Below are 26,353 nucleotides of genomic sequence, written 5' to 3' on the forward strand. Positions count from 1 at the left end.
ACGATGAATTGCAGCAAAGTGTCGGGCAAAAATAAATAAAAACAATCAATTTCTGTGAAATTTTGGGTATTGGCCTGCAGTTCTTGCTGATTCTGGGTCAAAAGCAGCCATATTGCTTTTGGCAAGACCATCTGGGAGATATGCAGTGGCCCTGGTTCTTGGGGGGCGTTGCACTCGAGTGCCGGTAGTTAGGGGATTTAAATTTCCTGTGCTGGTACTTGGGCATCACGCGGCAGCGCTGGTACTGGGCCTGGGCATTTCTTGAGGTCTTTCACTGGTGACAGCGCTGGTACTGGGCCTTTGTTCTATCGCTGGCGGCAGCGCTGGTACTGGGCCTGGGAATTTGATCCAAGGGTCTATTGCTGGCGGCTGCCTGGTTTCCAGAGCGCCGTGCCCTTTTAGGAGGGACCCATTCTTCCTCTGATTCATTTGCTGATCCACTACTATCGATTGGTTCAAATGCTGAATTTGATTCAGAATCGTCATGGAGAGGATCTGGATCGCCCCCTCACTCTTATAAACTTTTTTGGACATTTTTCTCATGGGCTGGGTGGCATGTGACGTTCACTGATAGGTGACAGGTGATGGTCACTAATGAGTGACAGGTGATGATGGTCACTGATGGGTGATGGGTGACGGTCACTGATGGGTGACAGGCGACAGTCACTGATGGCAGTCTTTAATGAGACTTATGGGACTAATAGGTGAAAGATGAGGGTCACGGATGGGTCACTCATGACGGGTGACTGATGAGTAAGAAGCAATGGTCACTGCTGGGTGACAGGTGCACCGCTGTTGGCAGTCTCTGACGGTGACAGGTGCACTTTATGGGCACTAATGGGTGACAGGTGCACTTTATGGGTACTGATGGGTGACAGGTGCACTTTTATAAGCACTGATGGGCACTGATGTGGTGACTGTTGGGTGACAGGTGCAATGGGGGGGGATGTGACAGGTTCTCTTTACTGTGTGACACTACACAGATGGGTAACTCGCTGCTCCTGGCTCTTCTCTCCTTACACTGGAAACGGTGTGTGAGGAGGGAAGAGCCCGTAACAGCTAGTAACTGGTCTGTGTTTACATATGGGCTTATGGTGGGAGCACACATGGAAGAAGAATATCAGTGCTCATCCGGAAGTAGTAAGGAGATAATTAGATTATTAGGTCAAAGATCAAATAACACCCAAACTATTCTAGACTGTATAGGAACAAGAGCACAAATTGAAAGAAAAAAAAGCAAAGAGAGGGGGAAGTTAAAATGATATTAAACACACACTGTTAAATTTACATTATCCCTTCTATTTATGTATGAGGCTGATGGCACTGTAAAAAAAGAAATCTAAGTACCGTTTTTGTATTCGATATACTGCTGTCACATGACCCAGATCTTTCCCAGCTGTTCTGCAGAGAAACATAGGCAGGAGGAGCTGCTCACTCCCATGTTCAAAATAAAAAAAAATCAGCCTTTGGAATACAGAATAAAAATAAATAAATAATATCAATAAACTGTTTTAAATTGGCATATATATTTGCACTCATTGGCAATAACATGGTGAGGGCGGATTGCTGCCAGTCACAGGCTGTGTATCACCCCCCCCCCAGCCTGTGTCTTAGAATAAGAAGCCTCCATTAATCTACATGTAATATCCTGCTTCCATTGTGTTTAGCTGGTTAGTAGGCATGAAGGAGGAGGGAGGGAGTGGGCTGTCATTTACCACTGTGTATATGCCCACATGTAAGACTGTATCATAGTTGCCAGCATTGTAAAAAAAATTTTAGGGACACTTTTTTGGCTGTAGGCGGAGTCTTGCTATAATTAGGGGGTGGGGCATGCATTTGTGGGTGGGGCACATGGGGAAAGTACAAATGTGCGCCGCCGCGAAAAATGGGCATGTTTTAAATGGGCGTGGCTCAAAGGGGTGTGGTTAGAGTCTGAGATGAATGAGGGATGGAGAGGGAAAGGGGGGGGATAGGGATGGAGGGACAGCAGCCCCAGATCCTACACAACAATGGAAATATGTGTATTCTAGAAAGTTTAACAATCAGCAGATAAAGATACTCCAAACACCTGGTGTTAGCACTTCAATCATAGTTACATAGTTAGTCAGGTTGAAAAAAGACACAAGTCCATCCAGTTCAACCATAAGAAAACAAAAAAAATAAAATATCATACAATCCAATATACCCAATTCTATACCCACAGTTGATCCAGAGGAAGGCAAAAAACCCCAGCAGAGCATGCTCCAATTTGCTACAGCAGGGGAAAAAATTCCTTCCTGATCCCCCAAGAGGCAATTGGTTTTTCTCAACATTAAACCTCATCTGCCACATAGACGCCCAATTAGACAGAGCATTGAGGTCAGCTTGTAAATTGGAGACATGCTGTAAGGACATCCTGTAAGGACTGCATAGCTTGGTGTCATCTGCAAAGACAGAAATGTTACTTTTGATCCCAGACCCAATATCATTTATAAAGATATTAAAGAGTAAGGGTCCCAGCACTGAACCTTGGGGTACACCACTGATAACCCCAGACCATTCAGAGTAAGAATCATTAACCGCTACTCTCTGAATTCTGTCTTTTAGCCAGTTTTCTATCCATTTACAAACTGATATTTCCAAGCCTGTAGACTTTAACTTACACATGAGCCATGTGTGCGGAACTGTATCGAACGCTTTTGCAAAATCCAAGTATACCACATCCACAGCCACCCCTCTGTCCAAGGTTTTACTTACCTCTTCATAAAAAGAAATCAGGTTTGTCTGACAACTTCTGTCTTTCATGAATCCATGCTGTCTGTTGCTTAAAATGTTTTTTTCCAGCAAGAACTGGCCTATGTGGTCTTTTATTAAATGCTCCAGTATCTTCCCGACTATAGAAGTTAAACTAACAGGTCTATAGTTACTTGGTAAAGACTTTGATCCCTTTTTAAATATAGGCACCACGTTCGCCCTGCGCCAATCCAGTGGTACTATTCCCGTCATTAATGAGTCCCTAAAAATTAGATACAATGGCTTTGAAATTACAGAGCTCAATTCTTTTAGGATCCGTGGGTGGATGCCATCAGGTACAGGTGCTTTATCCACCTTTATTGTCTAAATATTTCTGGACCATATCACTTTTGAGCCATTGTGGATCATTCGGGGCTATGTCAATACCACCCCCATTATGGACATGAGCTCCCCCATGCTCTTTTGTATACACAGAGCTGAAGAAAGTATTTAATAAATTAGCCTTCTCCTTGTCCCCAGTCACCCACTCTAGATTATTTTGTAAAGGGCCTACATGCTCAGACCTGACCTTTTTACTATTAATATATTTGAAGAATTTTTTGGGGTTTGTCCTACTATTTTTTGCCATCTGTCGTTCATTTTGAATTTTTGCATCCTTGATTTCCTTTTTACATATTCTGTTAAATTCTTTGTAGCATTTAAATGACACTAGTGTTCCTTCATTTTTATATTTTTTAAAAGCTCTTTTCTTATTGTTTATAGCTTTTCTAACTTTGACTGTGAGCCACATAGGTTTTATTTTTAGCCTTTTAAACTTATTGCCCATGGGAATATACTTTGCAGTGAGGTCCCAAACAGTCTTTTTGAAGAATTCCCATTTCTGTTCTGTGTTTATCAATGCCAATATTTCCTCCCAGTCTAAGTCCTGGAGAGCAGCCCTCATTCTTGGAAAATTTGCTCTCTTGAAGTTAAAGCGGGGGTCCACCTATCTATCATTTTTTTTTTTTTTTTTTTTGAGTTCATTCACAAACTTTTCTTCTCAGCATTACATACTCACATATTGTGTGTAATATGTCCAATGGCGACCCTAGGGGGGGCCAGAGGGGGCCCTGACCCCCCCAACATTATGCTGTGCCCCACCATGTGCCCCCCCAAAAAAAAAATGTATTTATTTTTTTTTTACAAAAAATCAATGTCTAAGAGGGAGAGAGTCCCCAGTCAGCTCCTGCGGGTGATTCCTCCCCCCTCCCCTGCTCGCTGACACTGCATAATGCGAGCGTTCACACAACCACGGCCGCCTGATCTGCTCATAACAAAACCTGAAAACCTGAAAAAAAAACGTGAAAACCTGCATCCTCATTGGCAGAGAGAAGAGCGAGTTGCAGGAAGGACTCCACCAGGACTTTCAGTTACTGGAAAAACAGACTGATTTCTCCCGTCCTTAGGACAGGAGGACCAGCCTGTACATTCCAAGAGATGCCAGACCAGAGCTGTCAATAGCAGGGGCAGGACAGCAAGAGGAGGCTGGGGAACCCCACAGTGGCAGAACACCAGGGCCCAGAGGCAAGACAACCTTTGCAACCCTGATAGTTCTCCCACTGCTTTGGATCCTTATATTTTCTTGATATGCTGGTGACATATATCTCTTGTTTTCTGCCACCCTGGGGGACCCCAATACAGTAGGAAGGGAGCTCACTGCAGAACATGTGAAAGGGCCCGTTGTGGGGTCGTAGTAAAGGGCCCCAGGATATATATATATATATATATATATATATATATATATATATATATATACATTTTATAGTTGCCCCCCTACTTTTGTCCCTGTCCCCCCATGTGCCCCCCCTAAATTTGAAAGCTGGAGACGCCACTGAATATGTCCGCCTGTGTCAGATTTCGTCGGAAAGAATAACTTATATTATTCACTGCAGGCGGTTTCCATCTTCATTGTGGGCATTTGAAGCCTACAAGCATTTATTTCCTGGATGTGGTGAATGCTGTGCTCCCAGCATTCACCGCTCGTTCCCGCACATGCTCAGTAGCATCCTGGGAAGCCTGAGACTAGCTCCCAGGAGTCTGGGAGAGGCTAGAAACACGCCTACTCCCACGGGAGGAGAACCAGGAAGTGCAAAGAAGAATAGAAAAATAAAAGGTAATTACGGCGATTAAAATTTTTTTAAACGGCATGTCAGCATCTAGGCAAGGAAGAGAAAACATACAGATATTGTTCAAAATTTGGGTGGAACCCCGCTTTAAGTGTTTTTATCTTTCCCGTATGTATCTCTTGTTTACAGCTAACATCAAATGAAATTATGTTATGATCACTGCTACCCAGGTGTTCCTTTATCTGAACATTAGTAATAAGCTCTGCATGGTTTGAGATTACCAGGTCCAACAGAGCTTCATTCCTAGTTGGGGCCTCAATAAACTGGACCATAAAATTGTCCTGTACTAGGTTTATAAATTTTAACTGTGCCAGCAGTGCCATTACTCCAGTCAATTTCTGGGTAGTTAAAATCCCCCATTATTATCACCGTCCCAGCCTTTGCAGCCCTTTCCATCTGTGCAAGGAGCTGAGTCTCCACCTCCTCGTTAACATTGGGTGGTCTATAACAAACTCTAATTATTAACTTTGAACTAAGCACATCTATATGCAGTTCCACCCATAATGCTTCAGACTCATCACACTCTCCATCAATCAGGTCCTCTTTCACACTTGCTTTGAGATCACTTCTCACATAGAGACAGACCCCGCCACCTTTCCTTTTTACCCTGTCTCTCCGAAAGAGTGTATAGCCAGGAATATTAATAGCCCAGTCATGTGAGGATTGAAGCCAAGTTTCAGCAATACTGATTACATCATAGCTCTCCTCATGCACCAGAGCTTCTAACTCCCCTATTTTGCTTGGCAGACTTCTGGCATTGGTGAACAAACACTTTATTGCATTATTACATTTTGCTCTGGTGTTTTTCATATAATTTTTAGTAGTACAAATGGCACTATAGTTTCCAATGGCTGTTTGCAACATGGAACATTTCTTGTCACCTGCCATAACCTTCCCCCATCTATCCCCATTCCACCATCCATTAATGTCTGACCCTAACTGACCTGTCTTCTCGATGCAATTCTAGTTCACCCTCCCCCCTCAATCCTAGTTTAAATACTCCTCCAGCCTTCCCATAAACCTCTCCCCCAGCACAGCAGACCCCCTTCCATTCAAGTGCAAACCGTCTTTAGCATATAGGTTGCACCCCAATGAAAAGTCAGCCCTGTGCTCTAGAAACCCAAATCCCTCCTCCCTACATCAGGTCTTTAGCCATGCATTCAGCTCTCTAAACACCCCCTGCCTTTGCTGTGTTGCGCATGGCACAGGCAATATTTCAGAGAATATCACCTTGGAGGTCCTTCCCTTCAACTTGCAGCCTAGTTCTTTAAATTGATTCTTAAGGAACCTCCACCTTCCATGTATACTGTCAGTGGTTCCAACGTGGACCAAGACAGCTGGGTCATGCCCAGCCCCACAAATTATTCTATCAGTCCTTCTGATTATAGAATCCCCTATTACCACCAACTGTCTAGGCCTACCTGCACTCCCCTCACCACCTCTACTAGATGGGCTTCTCTCCCGGCTGTATAGGGCTAGCAGTGACATCTAGGGCTGCCACCTCTGTGTTTGCCACCTCCACATCTTCACCCAACTTGGCAATTTTGTTTTGATGCACAAACACAGGACTGGCCTTCCTATTCTGCGAGCCCCTTCCACTCCCTCTAACTACATTAACCCATCTTCCTATCTGATAATCCTGACTTGCCCCTCCACCCTCCACATCAACCCTACTGACCACCTGCTCAGCGAGCAGAGGACCCCCTTCAAGGTTGTCCTTTCTGCCCAGTGTTGCAACTTGCTCCTACAGATCTCTAATGCGAGCTTCCAGAAGGGCACCATAGTTGTTATGGTGTCAGGATGATTGAAGTGCATTATTTCTATTATTACATTGTAATATAAAATGAAATCATTTAACTCACTATAATGCTGAATCAGTGGGATCCCTGAGCGTGTCACCTGCCACCAGCCATCCGTCCTTGCATCAGGTGCCCCAGCAGAGTCCGTCCTTGCATCAGGTGCCCCCAGCAGAGTCCGTCCTTACATCAGGTGTCCCGAGCGGAGCCCCCCTTACATCAGATGTCCCCAGCGGAGCGCCCCTTACATCAGATGTCCCCAGAGGAGCCCCCCCTTACATCAGGTGTCCCCAGCGGAGCCCCCCTTACATCAGGTGTCCCCAGCGGAGCCCCCCTTACATCAGGTGTCCCCAGCGGAGCCCCCTTACATCAGGTGTCCCCAGCGGAACCCCCATTACATCAGGTGTCCCCAGCTGAGCCTCCCTCACATCAGGTGTCCCCAGCGGAGCCCCAACTCACATCAGGAGTCTGCAGCAGAGCCCCCTTTACATCAGGTGTCCCCAGCGGAGCCCCCCCTTACATCAGGTGTCCCCAGCGGAGCCCCCCTCACATCAGGAGTCCCCAGCAGAGCCCCCCTCTCATCAGGAGTCTCCAGTGGAGCCCCCCTCACATCAGGAGTCCCCAGCGGAGCCCCCTCACATCAGGAGTCCCCAGCGGAGCCCCCCCTTACATCAGGAGCCCCCCTCACACCAGGAGTCCCCAGCAGACCTCCCCTCACACCAGGAGTCCCCAGCGAAGCCCCCCTCACATCAGGAGTCCCCAGCGGAGCCCCCCTCACATCAGGAGTCCCCAGCGGAGCCCCTCCTCACATCAGGAGTCCCCAGCGGAGCCCCCCTCACATCAGGAGTCCCCAGCGGAGCCCCCCTCACATCAGGAGTCCCCAGCAGAGCCCCCCTCACATCAAGAGTCCCCAGCGGAGCCCCCCTCACATCAGGAGTCCCCAGCGGAGCCCCCCTCACACCAGGAGTCCCCAGCGGAGCCCCCCTCACATCAGGAGTCCCCAGCGGAGCCCCCCTCACATCAGGAGTCCCCAGCGGAGCCCCCCTCACATCAGGAGTCCCCAGCGGAGCCCCTCTCACATCAGGAGTCCCCAGCGGAGCCCCCCTCACATCAGGAGTCCCCAGCGGAGCCCCCCTCACACCAGGAGTCCCCAGCGGAGCCCCCCTCACACCAGGAGTCCCCAGCGGAGCCCCCCTCACACCAGGAGTCCCCAGCGGAGCGCCCCTCACACCAGGAGTCCCCAGCGGAGCCCCCCTCACATCAGGAGTCCCCAGCGGAGCCCCCCTCACATCAAGAGTCCCCAGCGGAGCCCCCTCACATCAGGAGTCCCCAGCGGAGCCCCCCTCACATCAGGAGTCCCCAGCGGTTCCAGCGGAACCCCCCTCACATCAGGAGTCTCCAGCGGAGCCCCCCTCACATCAGGAGTCTCCAGCGGAGCCCCCCTCACACCAGGAGTCCCCAGCGGAGCCCCCCTCACACCAGGAGTCCCCAGCGGAGCCCCCCTCACACCAGGAGTCCCCAGCGGAGCCCCCCTCACATCAGGAGTCTCCAGCGGAGCCCCCCTCACATCAGGAGTCTCCAGCGGAGCCCCCCTCACACCAGGAGTCCCCAGCGGAGCCCCCCTCACACCAGGAGTCCCCAGCGGAGCCCCCCTCACACCAGGAGTCCCCAGCGGAGCGCCCCTCACACCAGGAGTCCCCAGCGGAGCCCCCCTCACATCAGGAGTCCCCAGCGGAGCCCCCCTCACATCAAGAGTCCCCAGCGGAGCCCCCTCACATCAGGAGTCCCCAGCGGAGCCCCCCTCACATCAGGAGTCTCCAACGGAGCCCCCCTCACATCAGGAGTCTCCAGCGGAGCCCCCCTCACATCAGGAGTCTCCAGCGGAGCCCCCCTCACATCAGGAGTCCCCAACGGAGCCCCCCTCACATCAGGAGTCCCCAGCGGAGCCCCCCTCACACCAGGAGTCCCCAGCGGAGCCCCCCTCACATCAGGAGTCCCCAGCGGAGCCCCCCTCACACCAGGAGTCCCCAGCGGAGCCCCCCTCACACCAGGAGTCCCCAGCGGAGCCCCCCTCACACCAGGAGTCCCCAGCGGAGCCCCCTCACATCAGGAGTCCCCAGCGGAGCCCCCCTCACATCAGGAGTCTCCAGCGGAGCCCCCCTCACATCAGGAGTCTCCAGCGGAGCCCCCCCTCACATCAGGAGTCTCCAGCGGAGCCCCCCTCACATCAGGAGTCACCAGCGGAGCCCCCCTCACATCAGGAGTTACCAGCGGAGCCCCCCTCACAATCAGGAGTCACCAGCGGAGCCCCCCTCACATCAGGAGTCTCCAGCGGAGCCCCCCTCACATCAGGAGTCCCCAGCAGACCTCCCCTCACACCAGGAGTCCCCAGCGAAGCCCCCCTCACATCAGGAGTCCCCAGCGGAGCCCCCCTCACATCAGGAGTCCCCAGCGGTTCCAGCGGAACCCCCCTCACATCAGGAGTCTCCAGCGGAGCCCCCCTCACATCAGGGGAACAACATAATGTCTCCGCCAGCCGCGTGGTTACAATAGAACCACCGCCCACCCCCGCCCCTTTCCATAACAGACTGGCAGCGGGGAGGAGTGGGGCGGAGCGGGGATGGGCGGAGGGTGGGCGGAGCGCGGGGTGGGCGGTGCCGCAGCAGCTCGGTTTCTATTGAAGCCACCCAGCTCCACTCCACTTCTGGTCTTCTCAAAAAGTGGATTTCTCGGGACATTTCCCGGGAATTAATAAAATCGGGAAAAGAGTCTAAATCCGGGGAATGGCCCAAGAAATTCGGGAAAGTTGGTAAGTATGCTGTATAGTCACATGGGCTGCTCAGATGTGATAGGGAGAAAATGCTAAGCATAGAAACTCACTGAAAACTGAGCATGTGCAGAGTTGCCATCACAGCTGCAAAATCCCTAGGTTTTTTACAGAATACAGAAAACAAATCTCATAGTGATTCATTGTGTATGAACAGCATGTAATACAGCATTTATTGATAGCTTTTTATGATGTGGGTTTAGTGACGCTTTAAACACTACTTTGTTTTTTATATGAGTCCTGTCTATTTATTTCTACAACTAGGGCAATCATAGATAAAATGTAACAATTCCAATAAGTACAAACAGTTCTTCAAGCACATTTCACTGTACCCCGCAACTCCGGCTATTTGGCTGAGTGACTTTAATATGACTTTTAAAGGGGTTGTAAAGGTATACATTTTTTCACCTTAATGCATTCTATGCATTAAGGTGAAAAAACTTTTGATAATACCGCCGCCCCCAGCCCCCCCCGTTTTACTTACCTGACACCTCGAAACTCAGCCGCTCGTTCCCGACCTCCATTCAGCCGATCAGCCTGGTCGCTGATTGGCTATAGTGGATGGATTGAAAGCAGCGCAGCCATTGGCTCCCGCTGCTGTCAATCACATCCAATGACGCGGCGCGCCGGGGGCGGGGCCGAGTTATACAGCGAGCGGCTATAGCCACCGGCTGTATCACGGGAGCGCGCCCGCAATAACTAACCACCATGCGAGGGAGCTCGCATTAAAGTGGTTAGTTATTGCGGGGAGGAGCTGAGACAGCCGCCGAGGGACCCCAGAAGAGCAGGTTCGGGGCCACTCTGTGCAGAACGAGCTGCACAGTGAAGGTAAGTATAACATGTTTGTTATTTTTAAAGAAAAAAAAATTTACCTTTACAACCCCTTTAACCCTGACCTTGACAGACCACATGTTGATTCACCTGCACCAACCCCACCTCAGCCCACTAGATTTGCAAAATTAATAGATAGTTTTAACATAATTGACACATGGAGGTTTATACACCCTGATACCCAGGCCTTCTCATGCCTCTCTTCATCGCATCACTCCATGTCTAGAATAGATCTAATCTTAATCTCCAGCTCATTGCTGCCTAGATTACAGGACGCAGGCATCTCCCCAAGGTCACTCTCAGATTACAGTCCTTGTTGGGGTTGCCATATACCCTCCCCCCCATTATGTGGAGATTAAACCCCTTCTGGCTTACATTACTGCCTGAAGAGGATGACATTCTGACTGATTGAGAGTGCTACTTTAAGGACAATGAGGGGTCTGCCCCCTTACACATGGTCTGGGATGCCTTCAAAGGTAGACTCTTTTGGGGATACCTGATGTAAAGGGGGACTCTACTAGTGAGGCGGTGAATTGTAGCAGGGAGAACCCCCTCTCAGGATGCCACATTTTGGCATTCAGGAACAGTGAGACTAGAATGCACGGGTTCCTCAGTGGTGGGTGCAATGCTCGTGATTCATGCATCTTCAAGTGGCTGCTATCACTAAGCCACTTTGCTTGTAATTGCTAGTAATATTGGAAGTATGTGCACAATTAAAAAAAAGACTACATGTTGAATGTGACACCCCTAAAATCTTCCCCACACCTGGTTTAATAAACCTTTGCGTTGCTCAGAGGAATCTTTAACGTTAAACGCAACACCAATGCTCAGACAGAGGATAGTAGTAAAAAGGCGTGATTGGATGCCCAGGAGGCTTTTAAACCACATGACTGTCTCTGCAGCAGAAAACAAGAGATTTTTTAACAGGTTGGCCTTTTATGAGGAGGGGGAACACACGGTTCGCCTCCTCGCCAAAATAGCCCATGCACAGCAAATGCCCCCCTCTATTGGAGCACTGCGCACTGATACGGGGCAAGTAACTAATTCCCCTCTCAGATAATGTCCACTTTAGTGAATTATTACTCCACTCTATACGAACCTAAACAAAACTATACCACAGATTCCCTCAATTGGTATCTGGATAATGTACAACTTCCTCACATGTCTTTCCCCTCTAGGAAGCTATTGGATGCTCCTTTAACTCTGAAGGAGCTGCAAATGGCGACCGGTGTGTTTCCCAATTCGAAGGCCTCAGGGGATGTAGCAACCTATAGAGGTTTATAATATATATATATATATATATATATATATATATATATATATATATATACAGAGTTCATACTACCCAGATTGCTGAAAGTGTTTAATGCAGCTAGGAAAAAAGGGGAGCCCTCCTAGTCTATGGCCACAATTGTGCTAATTCTGAAGCCACATAAAGACCCCTTTGACCCAGGTTCCCACCGCCCCATTTCCCTTTTACAAAATGACGTCAAGATTTTAGCGAAAGTTTTGGCACTGGAAATCCACGGACCCCCCACTACATTACTGGAGTGCATCACCCAAATGGGCGACACTAAAAGATCATTTATCAGCACAGGGGTAAGAGAGGTAAATTTGGCAAACTGTGGTCTCAATGGTTAGATCCTGGACTAGCCCCACTAGACCTGGTGTATGACCGATTGTTCTGAGGATTGATTCAATGTTTACCACTGTTTTTGCCTTACATCTGCAATGTATGAGGAAAATGATTAGCTATGTGGGCGCTACTGAGAGTGGGTTAGTACCACTTTTTGTCTCCAGTAGGTGAATATAACATGCTGATATTAGACTCGGTGGAATTGGTAGTTCATATGTGCTTTGTACATGTACCCTCTATGCTCAATAAAAACTTTTTATTTGATTTAAAAAAAAATTACAAGTGCCGTTGTCTTCCAGGAAACTAGGAACTACCCAGAAACCTACCCTCCTCTGCCTCGGGATGAACTGGTGGAGAACCTTCACCTGCAAAAACAGATTTTGGAGTTGGCTTCCATATTGGATGTAAGGAACCTATTTCTTGAAACAACCATGGATGAATATTAAACAGAACACCAATATTACTCGAACATTTGTGGCTTTGATGCCACACATTTTGGAAGGTGCATTTTTGTAAGGCAAAGCTTTCAAATAAAGTATGTGACCTTTTACATTGTAAATACCGAGGTTTGGTTCTAGAGGAAGCACTTTTGTGAGAAAGGTGCAGAGGAACTCTTTCCCTGCCCTTTTCCCTTCTGTATGGTCATTAGTAGTGCTTGTATTTCTGCTTGCAGGTTGATGCTAGCTTTTGTGTGCATGTTTTAGGTGTTCTGTCCTGCAATGAAAATGTGTCCTCTCCCCCTGCAGCATGAAGAACCCCTTTGTTTTAAAGAGTAAGAGATGTGTCTAAGCAACTTGAATAAGGTCTCATCTTCAATGAAATGAACTGTCCATCCCGAAGCAGTAAATGCTGGCACAAGTTTACATATTCTGTTGAGCTGTTGATATTTGTTTATGATGATAATTTGAAACCAATGTGTTAGAGTATTAAACATGAGGGCAGGTATGGTTTAAAATAGAACTGTAAGAATTGTTCCCAAATGGTTTAAATTAAATTGGACACTCTATTACATAGCTGACACCACAGTTGTTTCATTATTAATGCGTGTATTGACATGCATTAATAATGAAACATCTGCGGTGTCAGCTATGTAATAGAGTGTCTAATTTAACTTTCTTTTTCTCTGCTGCCCAATGGGACAATCCAGACTGTTATCTGCTTTTCTGAAAGATGCTTTTTCACCCTTTCCAGTTGGTCTCTGTTACTAGCCTAATGCAAGTAAATAACAGCACATGTAATGTGACCATTAGATCCTGAAACCAAAAGGTCACTCATAATTACGTCCTCCCCTTTTCTTAGACTGTTTTAAGGCGTGACATAGTAAATGAACTGGACTCATTCACAGATCTCTCCTTCAAGGCAAAAGAAGATACTGTGCAACTAACTACATCATTCTATGGCCACATGATTCAAGAATTTTTGTTTACCAAAATACACAGGATCAATTAGAAGAAAAAAATCCTATCTGCTGAAGGGATTGTTGATGTTTTGATGCAGTGAACAATCAAATAAATTAGCGATATATTAAATGTGTTATCAAAATATATAAATTAAATATATGGTTACAGGATAAACTTTCATTTGACAGCACTGGTATGTAATAGCAAAACAAACAAAAGTTATTATTGACAATCCAATTATTAGCTTACTTGAAAAATCTCCTTTCGTGCATTGTTAATTTCGTAGATGAAAATATTTTCGTTATAGTTTTCATCAGCTGTGTGTTTTCAGTGATGAAAAATTAACGGAAATAAAATTCTATTTCTAAAATACAACTAAAATGGCATTTTAGTAAATAGACTATGACTAAAACTAAATTGAAATTTGATGTCAAAATTAACAGTGGTCAAAAAGCAATATTCTTGTTTGTTTATGAAACGTGGTTTTATGTTGCTTAATACTTGTTTTGATTATTAATAGAGAACTGTTAAAGTTTTTGTATTCAGGTAATGTGCAATGGCTTTACAGCCAATAGAGTTTACATTTTTTTGCTTTTTTTTATATTTTAAAGTTGCACTTCTGTTTGCCAAAAAGCAATATGTTTGTTTTTTATGATACTGGAGATTTTAGTTGACTGAAATGTGCTGGAGATTTTAGTAGACTAAAATCCAATTAAAACTAAAATAATTCAGATGACTATACAATGGCATATTAGTCAAAAGGGCTATGACTAAAACTAAATTGAAATGTGTTAATATGTTAATTAACACTGCTTTCATGTTGTGAGTGCTGCCTCTTTGCTGGGTATCTCTTTCCACAACTTCCTAGATTCCCTTTTTTGCTGTTAACTTAGAATTTATAATAATTATAATAACCATGTGGTACCTTGCACCCTGCAAGCTGTGATTCTTGTACTAACTCCACCTCCTAAAACTCTTCCTGCTGACACCTTTGTGGTTCAGAAGGCAGACTCTATGAAATATGTGACACAACAGTGCCTACTCACAAGGGCATAGTGAATGTGTCACAGAATTCAGGAAGTAAATGTGTAGTAATCTTCACAAAGTAAGTTTACTAACTTCAAGATAGGCTATTAACAATTGAAATACAATGTGGAAATGAATATATTGTTTTAATATTGTGTTAATATATTCAATTTAATTAAATCGGTCTGGGATCCTCTGCATCTGACACATGGGCTGGACTAAGGGGCGTCTCACCTCAGCGAGGAAGATGGTGTCAGTGGAAGGAATTAGTCCCCAATATTGGTGTCAGTGGAAAGTGTCATTGGTGTTAATGGAAGGAATAGTGAGCCATCATTGGTGTCAGTGGATGGAATAATACCCCTTTGTTGCTGCCAGTGGAAAGAATAGTGACCCATCATTGTCAGTCGGAAGAATACTGGTACTGCTACAGGAGACACACTTTTCCTTGGGCTCAAGTCGTAGAATATTCTAAAAAAAAAATCCCCCTATGGAATTATGGAGCCTCTCCTATTAGTTGAGCAAAGGGAGTGGCCATAGGGTGAGGTTCGACTTAGAAGGGCGTTACTTATTTCTGAGAGGAAAACTGAACGGAGCCAAGTATTCCCTGACAAACATACCTAATTAAGCGGAAATATGTGACACAACAGTGCCTACTCACAAGGGCACAGTGAATGTGTCACAGAATTCAGGAAGTAAATGTGTGGTAATCTTCACAAAGTAAGTTTACTAACTTCAAGATAGGCTATTAACAATTGAAATACAATGTGGGAATGAATATATTGTTTTAATATTGTTTTAATATTGTGTTAATATATTCAATTTAATTAAATCAGTCTGGGATCCTCTGCATCTGGCATGTGGATTGGACTAAGGGGCATCTCATCACTGTAGTAAGATATAGAGATACAGATAGAGATAGAGAGAGAAAGATAGTGAGATATAGAAAGATAGAGAGAGAGATAGAGAGATAAAGATGGAGAGAGAGAGAGAGATAGAGAGATAAAGATGGAGGAGCGAGAGATAGGGAGACAGAGCGTGAGAGATAGAGCTGGATAAAGAGATAGAAAGATAGAGAGTTATAGAGATAGAGGGAGCTAGCTGGGGCTGGATAGAGCTAGAGATACAAATAGAGCTATAGCTCTATCTGTATAGAGCTAGATCTGTATAGAGCTCTGTATAGAGATAGCTCTCCATCTCTATCTCTATAACTCTCTATCTTTCTCTATTTCTCTATCTCTAATCTCTCTATCGCTAGCTCTATCTGTATCTCTCTATCTCCATCATCTCTCTATCCCTATCGCTATCTCTCTATCCCTATCTCCCTATCATCTTTCTAGATAGAGATATAGCTAGAGATGAGAGAGAAAGATAGCAAGATATAGAGAGATAGGGAGAGAGATATAGATTGAAAGATAGGAAGATACTGCCCTACTTGCTCAGGTAGCCTCTGGGGGTGGGCACGATGGTCCACTTCTCAGGAACTGGATCCTCAATGGCGTGAGAGAAAGAGAGATAGAGCTAGAGAAATAGGGCGATAGATAGAGATTAGATAGATAGGGAGGTAGAGAGATAGAGCTAGAGACAGAGAGATAGCAAGAGAGAGATATGGAGATAGATCGCTCTCTTGCTATATAGCTAGAGCTAGAGATTGAGCTAGAGATAGAGATTGAGCTAGAGCTAAAAGAGAGACAGAGAGATAGAGATATCTCTGGTAGATATGGAGATAGATAGAGCTTTAGAGAGATAGATGGAGATAGAGAGATAGAGCTGGATAGATATAAATAGAGAGAAAGAAACAAAAGGGCAATGGATACATTCTGCATGGACCTTAACAATCGTTAAGGTCCATGCAGACCTTAACAAAAACCTGAGCTACCTGGATGGCAGGATAGCAGAAGCGCAATGGCAGAAAGCTCCCCTTAAACGCCGTTCCGCCACAACGGGCTCTACCTCACATGTGAGCTGAGCTCTTAACTTACAATTGATCTGTTCCAAATGGAGTTATACTCTGGGTTCACAGTAAGCAAATCATCCTTACCAAAAAGTAACCTAATGTTCAGTATTATTGTTTTGTTGCACTGGTCAGTTAATAGTTAATAAACTATAATAATAATAATGGCGATATCACTAGGGTGAGAAGTTAGCGTGTTAAAGCAGTAACGCCTACTTACGCTCAAGACTACTAAAGGCAACTTGAGTTTGTGCCAATGCCGGACGTCGTGTGCCCAACTTGGTCATGCGAGGTCTGGATTCCGAATTGGTACCATCCCCCTACGTGGGGCAGCAGGAGCTCCGGTTCACCGATGCCTCTTTTGGGAGTCTGGAGAAACGGACGCTATACTGTTCCGGGCATTGCACAGCAAGATTTTGCGTGCACATTGCAGACATACATTTATGTTAAATGTGACTTGTTGTCTCTTTTGTTCTCTCTTCTTCTTTTTCTTTGTTGTTTCTCTGTCCTTTCTCGCTGCTTCTCCTTACTCTTTCGTTGCTCCCCCCCTTCCCTCCCCAATTTTCCCTCCAGCCTCACAAGAGATATGAATTGATGCATCTCCAATGGCCACGCTCAATTTGATCTCCCTTATGTGAGGGGGCTTCACGCACCCGGGAAACAACATATTCTTTATAGAGAACTTAAACGCATGCGGGGAGATGATATCTTCCTGCAAGAAACCCATCTTACCACATCGGTTAGATTGTATGACTCTCACTACCCCAATTTGGTATTATGGCCTCTCGGATATACCGAAGGCCAAAGGGGTGGCCATTGGATTCTGGAAGGGAACTGCATTTATTCTAGTGGACACTCTGGTAGATCCGTTTGGTAGATTCATATTTTTGAAGGACAGCCTGGGCAATTTACAATGTACATTAGCTAATTTCTACGCCCCAAATCAGGGACAGGCGATGTTCCTAACCGCCACCTTAAATAAACTAAAGGAATTTGCTCATGGATGCATTGTCCTCGCGGGGGATTTTATTATCCCACTTGAACCTACTCTAGATACTTTTCAAGGGAAATCGTGTGTCCCTCACAGACGACTGCCATTTATACGCAAACAAATACATAAAGCCCAGCTTATGGATGTCTGGAGGATAATACATCCGAGAGAGAAGGACTACACACACTACTCAAGCCTCCACAGCCCTATAGATTACTTTTTACTATCACATCATCACCTAGAAATAGTATCAAAAACCCGCATTGAAATTTCAACAACCTCGGACCATGCCCATAGCATAACACTACAAATATCATCTTTGCCCGTTAAATCCAGAAACTGGAAATTCAATGATTCCCTAATCACTGAGGAGGTTGACATAAAGGAAATTGGGAGTAGTCTCTCTCTACTTCCGGGAGAATACTTCTGAAATTTCACCTGGAGTTCTATGGGAGGCCCATAAGGCTCATATACGTGGTAAACTTGGGGTAAAATTGGGCTCCAGGAAAAAGAGAGAGAGAATATAACTACAAACAAAACTCATCAAGGAGATCTGTGATTTAGAGAAAAATCACAAACTCTCCAACTCACCCTTTAATCTTCCACTCCCTCACACAGGAAAGAGGAGAATTAAAAGCTCTCTTTTATGAGGAACAGACTTCCTGGTTTCGCATAGTATCCCAACAATACTATGAGTGGGAGAATAGGGAGCCGTCTCCTAGCCCGTTCTCTACGACACAAAAAATCAGCTTCTTATATAGCTAAAATCAAATCTTTTTCGGATGTAATGTTATACAAAACTAACGAAATTGTGAAAGAATTTCATTTCTTTTTATCAACAACTATATCAGGTTAGCAAAGCCACCCCAGGCGGGACAACTAGAGGAGGCTCTCATACAAAAATACCTTACACAGGCCAAACTGCCGAAACTTCCTTCCGCTATGCTGGAAGTATTGGAGGGAGCTCCCCACTGCGGAGTTCAGAGCAGCACTTAAATCCATGGCTAATGGTTAAGCACCAGGTCCTGATGGACTAATGGTGGCGTATTACCGCCCCTTAGCTGACATATTAATACCATATTTAACATCTTATGCTAGCTCGGTCTCCGCGGGGGTGGGCCTCCGACCAGAGACTCCATTGCCCACATCACTTTACTCCCCAAACCTGGGAAGGAGCCAGGCCTATGTGGCAGTTACCGCCTAACCACCTAGATGCTAAATTATATGCTAAAGTTATTGCGATGAGACTTATGCCCTTGATCCCACAATGGATTTCCAAGGACCAGACGGGTTTTATACCAGGTAGGGAGGCATGGGATAATTCCCTCAGAAAGCTTTCCTTGATCTCCTACGTGCGTGGGTGCTCCCAGCCCACCCTCCTCCTGTCTACTGATGCTGAGAAAGCATTTGATAGGGTGGACTGGGAGTACCTGTTGTCAACGTTGCAGCATCTGGGCATGGGTCTGTCCATGCTGAGGAGAATTTCAGCTATGTACCAATCACCTTCGGCCCCTTTCACCTCCACAACGGAACACGTTAGGGCTGTCCTTTAGCATTTCTTTGCCCTTTCATTAGAACCCTTTTTAGCGATGATATATGGGATTAAATTGGGAAAATGGGAACACAAATATGCAGCATATGCGGATGATATTCTCCAACAACCCCTTATTACCCTCCCCAATCTTATGTCAGCCTTCACTAAATTTGGGATTATCTCTAAATTAAAAATTAATTTGGCCAAGTCAGAAATTTTAAACATATCAATCTCCCATAAGACATTGACTCAGCTGAAGCCCTCTTTCCCCTTTAGCTGGCAATCCCATGCACTGAAATATTAAGGCATATATCTCACCCCTAATCCAGCCTCTTTATTCTGTAGAAATTATATATATCTAATTGCTGAACTTAATTAGATCAGACCTACAACAGTGGACACAGATGGCACATTCATGGCTAGGTAGAATCAGCATTGTAAAAATGAACATATTGCCCAGATTGCGCTTCCTTTTTCAAATGATCCCTTAAAAGATCACTCCGGGGTTCTATAAGATATTACAATCTATTATATGCAGGTATGTATGAAACCATAAAAGACCCCGAATTGCTTATAGTTGGCTAACCAAACCAAAAAATAGAGGAGGCTTAGCACTGCCAGACCTCAAAAGATTTCTTGCCATTACACTTAACAGAATATGCAACTGGAAATACCACAAACACTCTAAACTTTGGGTACAGCTAGATTTGGGCTTATGTGGTGTAGATCAATAACCTCTAATCTGGATTCCTAAAAAATTCCATAAGCTGTTGAAGCTTCGCCGCTTACTTTAGTAACCTGTGGGATTCGTTATGTAAAACGCAAAAATGTCCCTACAATTCACCTCTTATTCCGTTACAGGACACGACTATTCCCCCCACCCCCCCCGGGAACATGGACCCTAGATTCAGCAAGTGGATTTCAAAGTCATCAGTTCGACTACATCAAGTGGCTACGGAGGCACGTATTCAGCCAATGAGCTCAGTCCAACGACACCAGTGTCATTCATGATTCAATGGAAGTACCACACAGCCATTGAGGTCCGACACAAATCTGAACCCTATTGAAGATCTACTTGTTAGGGACCAACCTCCAGACAAACCTGTCTCTTGTTTCTACCAAACTTTATTATCTATACCTCCTATAATCCACCAATCGTTCTTAGCAAAATGGGAAAAGGAATTCCAAAGCCCACTATCAGATATTCAACATATATTCACAATACTCCAATTATCCCACATATCCTCCATATCCTCAAAGACCACAGAAGTAAACTATAAGATGTTAACTCGATGGCACTACACCACAGTTGTGCTCCATAAATCTTTCCCAACCCTTCCGGATTTATGCTGGCAGGGTTGTGGGAATCAGGGCAACTCATGCCCACATTTGGTAGTCTTGCCGGTTCTTAGATCATACTGGACTGCTGTGTTATACTGGATTAAAGAAATACAAGGGAGTGAGATACCTAATGACCCCTGAGTGGTATTGTTTCATTGTACGGACGAACCAGCAGGATCATATAAAAGAACTATAACACCTCACCTACCAAATGCACCTACTAAGGCGCTTATCCTAAAATTATGGAAACAACAGGCAATACACACGCAAGGCCAATGGCTTAGAGAAGTGGACTTGGCAAACAAGATATAGTCCTGCTGGTTTGCCTTTAAGTTCAGAAACCAGAAAATGGATATTTATGAATACTTATATGTTCATAATTGTCTGTAAATGGTTACAAATATTTATATTATAAAGGCTGGTTAATTCCTCCTCCTTTCCCTTTCTCTTTCTTTCATTCTCTTACCTATTTTCTCTTTTCTTTAGAAATCTGTTTTTCTTTGAGGAAAAACTTTCTTTTTATTTGGCAAAATGGGAACCTTTAGACACATATCTCTCAGGTTTATAATTTACATGACACAATGCCTCTAGATATAGAGATGGAGATAGATAGAGATATGGAAATTAGAGAGATAGCGAGATAGAGAGATAGCTAGATAGAGATACAGATAGAGCTAGAAATACAGATAGAGATAAAGAGATAGCGATAGATAGAGAGATATAGCTAGAGATCTATCTCTTCCCAGATAGAGCACAAGCTCTATCTCTCTTCTCCCTATCTCTCTCTTTCTCTCTCTCTCTAGCGCTATCTGTATCTCTAGCTGTATCTCTAGCTCTAATCTCTATATCTATAGCTCTAATCTCTATATCTCCATCTCCCTATCTCTATCTAGAAGTGCAAAGCTGGTAGAGACAAACCCAAAAAGACTTGCAGCTGTAATCGCAGCGAAAGGTGGTTCTACAAATTATGGGCTGCATACAAATGCACGTCACACACCTCAGACACCCATTTGCAAACAAATGTTGAAAACCATCTGTCATTTCCCTCCAATTCACAACCATGTGCCACTCCGTGTCTGTCCAACACACAAAATGCCAAAAAAAGTCCACATTTTTGGCTGTAACATGACAACATTTGGAATATTTTATGGGGTATGAGTATGAGAATATTTTAAGGGGTATGAGTACTTTTTAAAGGCACTGAATATGAATAAATATATATACAAATATCTATACAGATCTCCCTATCTCTATAGAGATATCTATCTCCCTATTTCTCTCTCTAGCATCATCTTTTTATCTCTATCTCTCCCAGAGAGATAGAGTATGAGATGGAGATAGGGAGATTCTATCTCTCTCTACCTCTAACTAGATCTCTCTATCTCTTTCTATATATATCTCCCTATCTCTAGCTATATCTCTCTATCCCTAGCTCTCTAGCGCTATCCTTATCTATATCTCTCTCTCTATCTTTCTCTAGCTCCCTATCTCTCTAACTCTCTAATACTACGTACACATGAGCGGACTTTACGGCAGACTTTGTCCTGCGGACTGTTTGACGGACTTTATGACGGACTTTCCGAATTAACGGACTTGCCAACACACGATCAACCAAAGTCCGATGGATTCATACATGATGACGTACGACCGGACTAAAACAAGGAAGTTCATAGCCAATAGCTGTCCTAGCGTTGTTTTTTGTCCGTCAGACTAGCATACAGACGAGCGGCCTTTTTGACGACTCGATTCCATCAAAAAGATTTGAAACATGTTTCATTTCTAGGTCCGTTAAACTTTTGGGGAAAAAGTCCGCTGGAGCCCACACACGATCGAATTGTCCGATGGACTCCGGTTCGCCAGACCAAGTATTGCCGTAAAGTCCGGTCATGTGTACGCGGCATAACTCTAACAGTCCCTATCTTTCTAGCTCTCTATCTCATTGCTATATCTATATCTCTCTAGCTCTATCTCTCTATGTCTATCTCCCTAGCACTATCCTTATCTCTAGCTCTCTATTATCTCTAACTCTCTATCATCTCTAACTCCCTGTCTCTAACCTCTAACTCGCTCTCTTTATCTCCCTCTCTATATCTCTATCTCCAGCTATATCTCTATATCTCTCTAGCTCTATCTAGCTATTGCTCAGGATACGTATTACAAGTCCCAGCATTGCAGGGTCTATCACCACTTATTTCTCTGGATAGGCCCTTCAAGTCCCAGCATTGCAGGATCTATCATAGGCACTACAAGCCCCAGCATTGCAGGATCTATCACCACAGGTTGCTCAGGATAGATACTACAAGACCCAGCATTGAAGGATTTATCATAGGCACTACAAGTCCTAGCATTGCAGGATCTATCACCACTACTACAAGTCCCAGCATTACCCGATCTATCATAGGCACTACAAGTCATAGCATTGAAGAATATATCAACACAGGTTGCTCTGGATAGGCACTACAAGTCCCAGCATTGCAGGATCTATCACCACAGGTTGCTCTGGTAAGGCACTACAAGTCCCAGCATTGCAGGATCTATCAAAGGCACTACAAGTCCCAGCATTGCAGCATCTATCATAGGCACTACAAGCCATAGCATTGCAGGATCTATCTCCACAGGTTGCTCTAGATAGGCACTACAAGTCCCAGCATTGCAGGATTTATCATAGGCACTACAAGTCCCAGCATTACCCGATCTATCATAGGCACTACAAGTCATAGCATTGAAAAATATATCAACACAGGTTGCTCAGGATAGGCACTACAAGTGCCAGCTTTGTATGGTATATCATAGGCATTACAAGTCCCAGCATTGCAGGATCTATCGTAGGCACTACAAGTCCCAGCATTGCAGGATATATCACCACAGGTTGCTCAGGTTAGGCACTACAAGTCCCAGCATTGCTGGATCTATCACCACAGGTTTCTCTGGAAAGGCACTACAAGTCACAGCATTACATGATCTATAAAAGGCACTACAAGTCCAAGCATTACAGGGTCTATCACCACTTGCTGCTCTGGATAGGCACTACAAGTCCCAGCACTGCAAGATCTAACACCACGGGTTGCTCTGGAAAGGCAATACAAGTCCCAGCATTGCAGGATATATCAAAGGCACTACAAGTCCCAGCAATGCAGCATCTATCATAGGCACTACAAGCCATAGCATTGCAGGATCTATCTCCACAGGTTGCTCTGGATAGGCACTACAAGTCCCAGCATTGCAGGATTTATCATAGGCACTACAAGTCCCAGCATTACCCGATCTATCATAGGCACTACAAGTCATAGCATTGAAGAATATATCAACACAGGTTGCTCAGGATAGGCACTACAAGTGCCAGCTTTGTATGGTATATCATAGGCATTACAAGTCCCAGCATTGCAGGATCTATTGTAGGCACTACAAGTCCCAGCATTGCAGGATATATCACCACAGGTTGCTCAGGTTAGGCACTACAAGTCCCAGCATTGCTGGATCTATCACCACAGGTTTCTCTGGAAAGGCACTACAAGTCACAGCATTACAGGATCTATAAAAGGCACTACAAGTCCAAGCATTACAGGGTCTATCACCACTTGCTGCTCTGGATAGGCACTACAAGTCCCAGCACTGCAAGATCTAACACCACAGGTTGCTCTGGAAAGGCACTACAAGTCCCAGCATTGCAGGATATATCAAAGGCACTACAAGTCCCAGCATTGCAGGGTCTATCACCACTTATTTCTCTGGATAGGCCCTTCAAGTCCCAGCATTGCAGGATCTATCATAGGCACTACAAGCCCCAGCATTGCAGGATCTATCACCACAGGTTGCTCAGCATAGATACTACAAGACCCAGCATTGAAGGATTTATCATAGGCACTACAAGTCCTAGCATTGCAGGATCTATCACCACAGGTTTCTCTGGATAGGGACTACAAGTCCCAGCATTAAAGGATCTATCATAGGCACTACAAGTCCCAACATTGTAGGATCTATCATAGGCACAACAAGTCCCAGCATTGCAGGATCTAACACCACAGGATAGGCACTACAAGTCCCAGCATTGCAGGATTTAATCAGCACTGGTTGCTCAGGATAGGCACTACAAGTCCCAGCATTGAATGATCTATCACCACATGTTGCTCAGGAAAGGAACTACAAGTCCCAGCATTGTAGGATCTATCAAAGGCACTACAAGTCCCAGCATTGCAGGGTCTATCACCACTTGTTGCTCATAATAGGCACTACAAGTCCCAGCATTGCAGGATCTATCACCACAGATTGCTCAGGATAGGCACTACAAGTCCCAGCATTGCAGGATTTAATCACCACAGGTTGCTCAGGATAGGCACTACAAGTCCCAGCATGGAAGGATCTATCACCACAGGTTGCTCAGGAAAGGAACTACTTATCCCAGCATTGCAGGATCGATCAAAGGCACTACAAGTCCCAGCATTGCAGGATATATCATAGGCAGTACAAGTCCTAGCATTGCAGGGTCTGTCACCACTTGTTGCTCTGGATAGGCACTACAAGTCCCAGCATTGCAGGATCTATCACCACAGGTTGCTCTGGTAAGGCACTACAAGTCCCAGCATTGCAGGATCTATCAAAGGCACTACAAGTCCCAGCATTGCAGCATCTATCATAGGCACTACAAGCCATAGCATTGCAGGATCTATCTCCACAGGTTGCTCTGGATAGGCACTACAAGTCCCAGCATTGCAGGATTTATCATAGGCACTACAAGTCCCAGCATTACCCGATCTATCATTGGCACTACAAGTCATAGCATTGAAGAATATATCAACACAAGTTGCTCAGGATAGGCAATACAAGTGCCAGCTTTGTATGGTATATCATAGGCATTACAAGTCCCAGCATTGCAGGATCTATCATAGGCACTACAAGTCCCAGCATTGCAGGATCTATCACCACAAGTTGTCCAGAATAGGCACTACAAGTCCCAGCATTGCAAGATCTATCAACACAGGTTGTTCAGGATAGGCACTACAAGTATCAGCTTCGTAAGATCTATCATAGGCACTGCAAGTCCCAGCACTGCAAGATCTATCACCACAGGTTGCTCAGGATAGTCACTAAAAGTCCAAGCATTTCAGGATCTATCATAATCACTACAAGTCCCAGCATTGCAAGATCTATCACCACAGGTTGCTCAGGAGAGGCACTACAAGTACCAGCATTGCATGATATATCATAGGCAATACAATTCCCGTATTGCATGATCTATCACCACAGGTTGCTCTGGATAGGCAATACCAGTCCCAGCATTGCAGGATCTATCATAGGCACTATAAGTCCCAGAATTGCAGGATATATCATAGGCACAACAAGTCCTAGCATTGCAGGATATATCATAGGCACTACAAGTCCTAGCATTGCAGGATCTATCACCACAGGTGGCTCTATAAAGGCACTACAAGTCCCAGCATTGCAGAATCTATCAAAGAGTCCCAGCATTGCAAGGTCTATCACCACTTGTTGCTCTGGATAGGCACTACAAGTCCCAGCATTGCAGGATCTACCACCACAGGTTGCTCTGGAAAGGCACTACAAGTCCCAGAATCGCAGGATCTATCAAAGGCACTACAAGTCCCAGCATTGCAGGGTCTATCACCACTTGTTACTCTGGATAGGCCCTACAAGTCCCAGCATTGCAGGATCTATCATAGGCACTACAAATCCCAGCATTGCAAGATCTATCAACACAGGTTGCTCAGGATAGGCACAACAAGTCCCAGCATTATAGGATCTATCATAGGCACTACAAGTCCCAGCATTGCAGGATCTATTGTAGGCACTACAAGTCCCAGCATTGCAGGATCTATCACCACAGGTTGCGCAGGTTAGGCACTACAAGTCCCAGCATTGCAAGATCTATCACCACAGGTTACTCAGGAGAGGCACTACAAGTCCCAGCATTGCATGATATATCATAGGCAATACAAGTCCCAATACAAGTACAAGAGAAAATAGGTAAGAGAAAGAGAGAAAGGGGGATGGGAAGGGAAGGAGAAATTCCCTTGTGTGGTGCACAGGGTGTGCCAGGTGTGCCTGGGCACACCCTAATCGCCTTGTGTGGTGCATATTCCCCCCTGTTTAGACCACTGATATTT

The 26,353-nt window shown here is 45.1% G+C and overlaps 1 protein-coding gene across 2 annotated transcripts in view; it reads left to right on the forward strand.

The window, feature by feature from the left end:
- Window positions 1-13,562, forward strand: part of SCAI (suppressor of cancer cell invasion) — a 1,468,821-nt gene extending 1,455,259 nt beyond the window's left edge. The window contains exon 17 of one of the 2 annotated variants that reach the window (XM_073600351.1): window positions 12,288-13,562. In XM_073600351.1, coding sequence (XP_073456452.1) covers window positions 12,288-12,434 — 147 coding nt within the window. In that variant the 3' untranslated portion in view covers window positions 12,435-13,562. The remainder of the gene's footprint in view (window positions 1-12,287) is intronic. The other variant, XM_073600352.1, reaches the window with a different exon arrangement.
- Window positions 13,563-26,353: the final 12,791 nt, after the last annotated feature.

Source organism: Aquarana catesbeiana, linkage group LG09 (assembly GCF_042186555.1).
Source record: "Aquarana catesbeiana isolate 2022-GZ linkage group LG09, ASM4218655v1, whole genome shotgun sequence".
Lineage (NCBI taxonomy): Eukaryota > Metazoa > Chordata > Amphibia > Anura > Ranidae > Aquarana > Aquarana catesbeiana.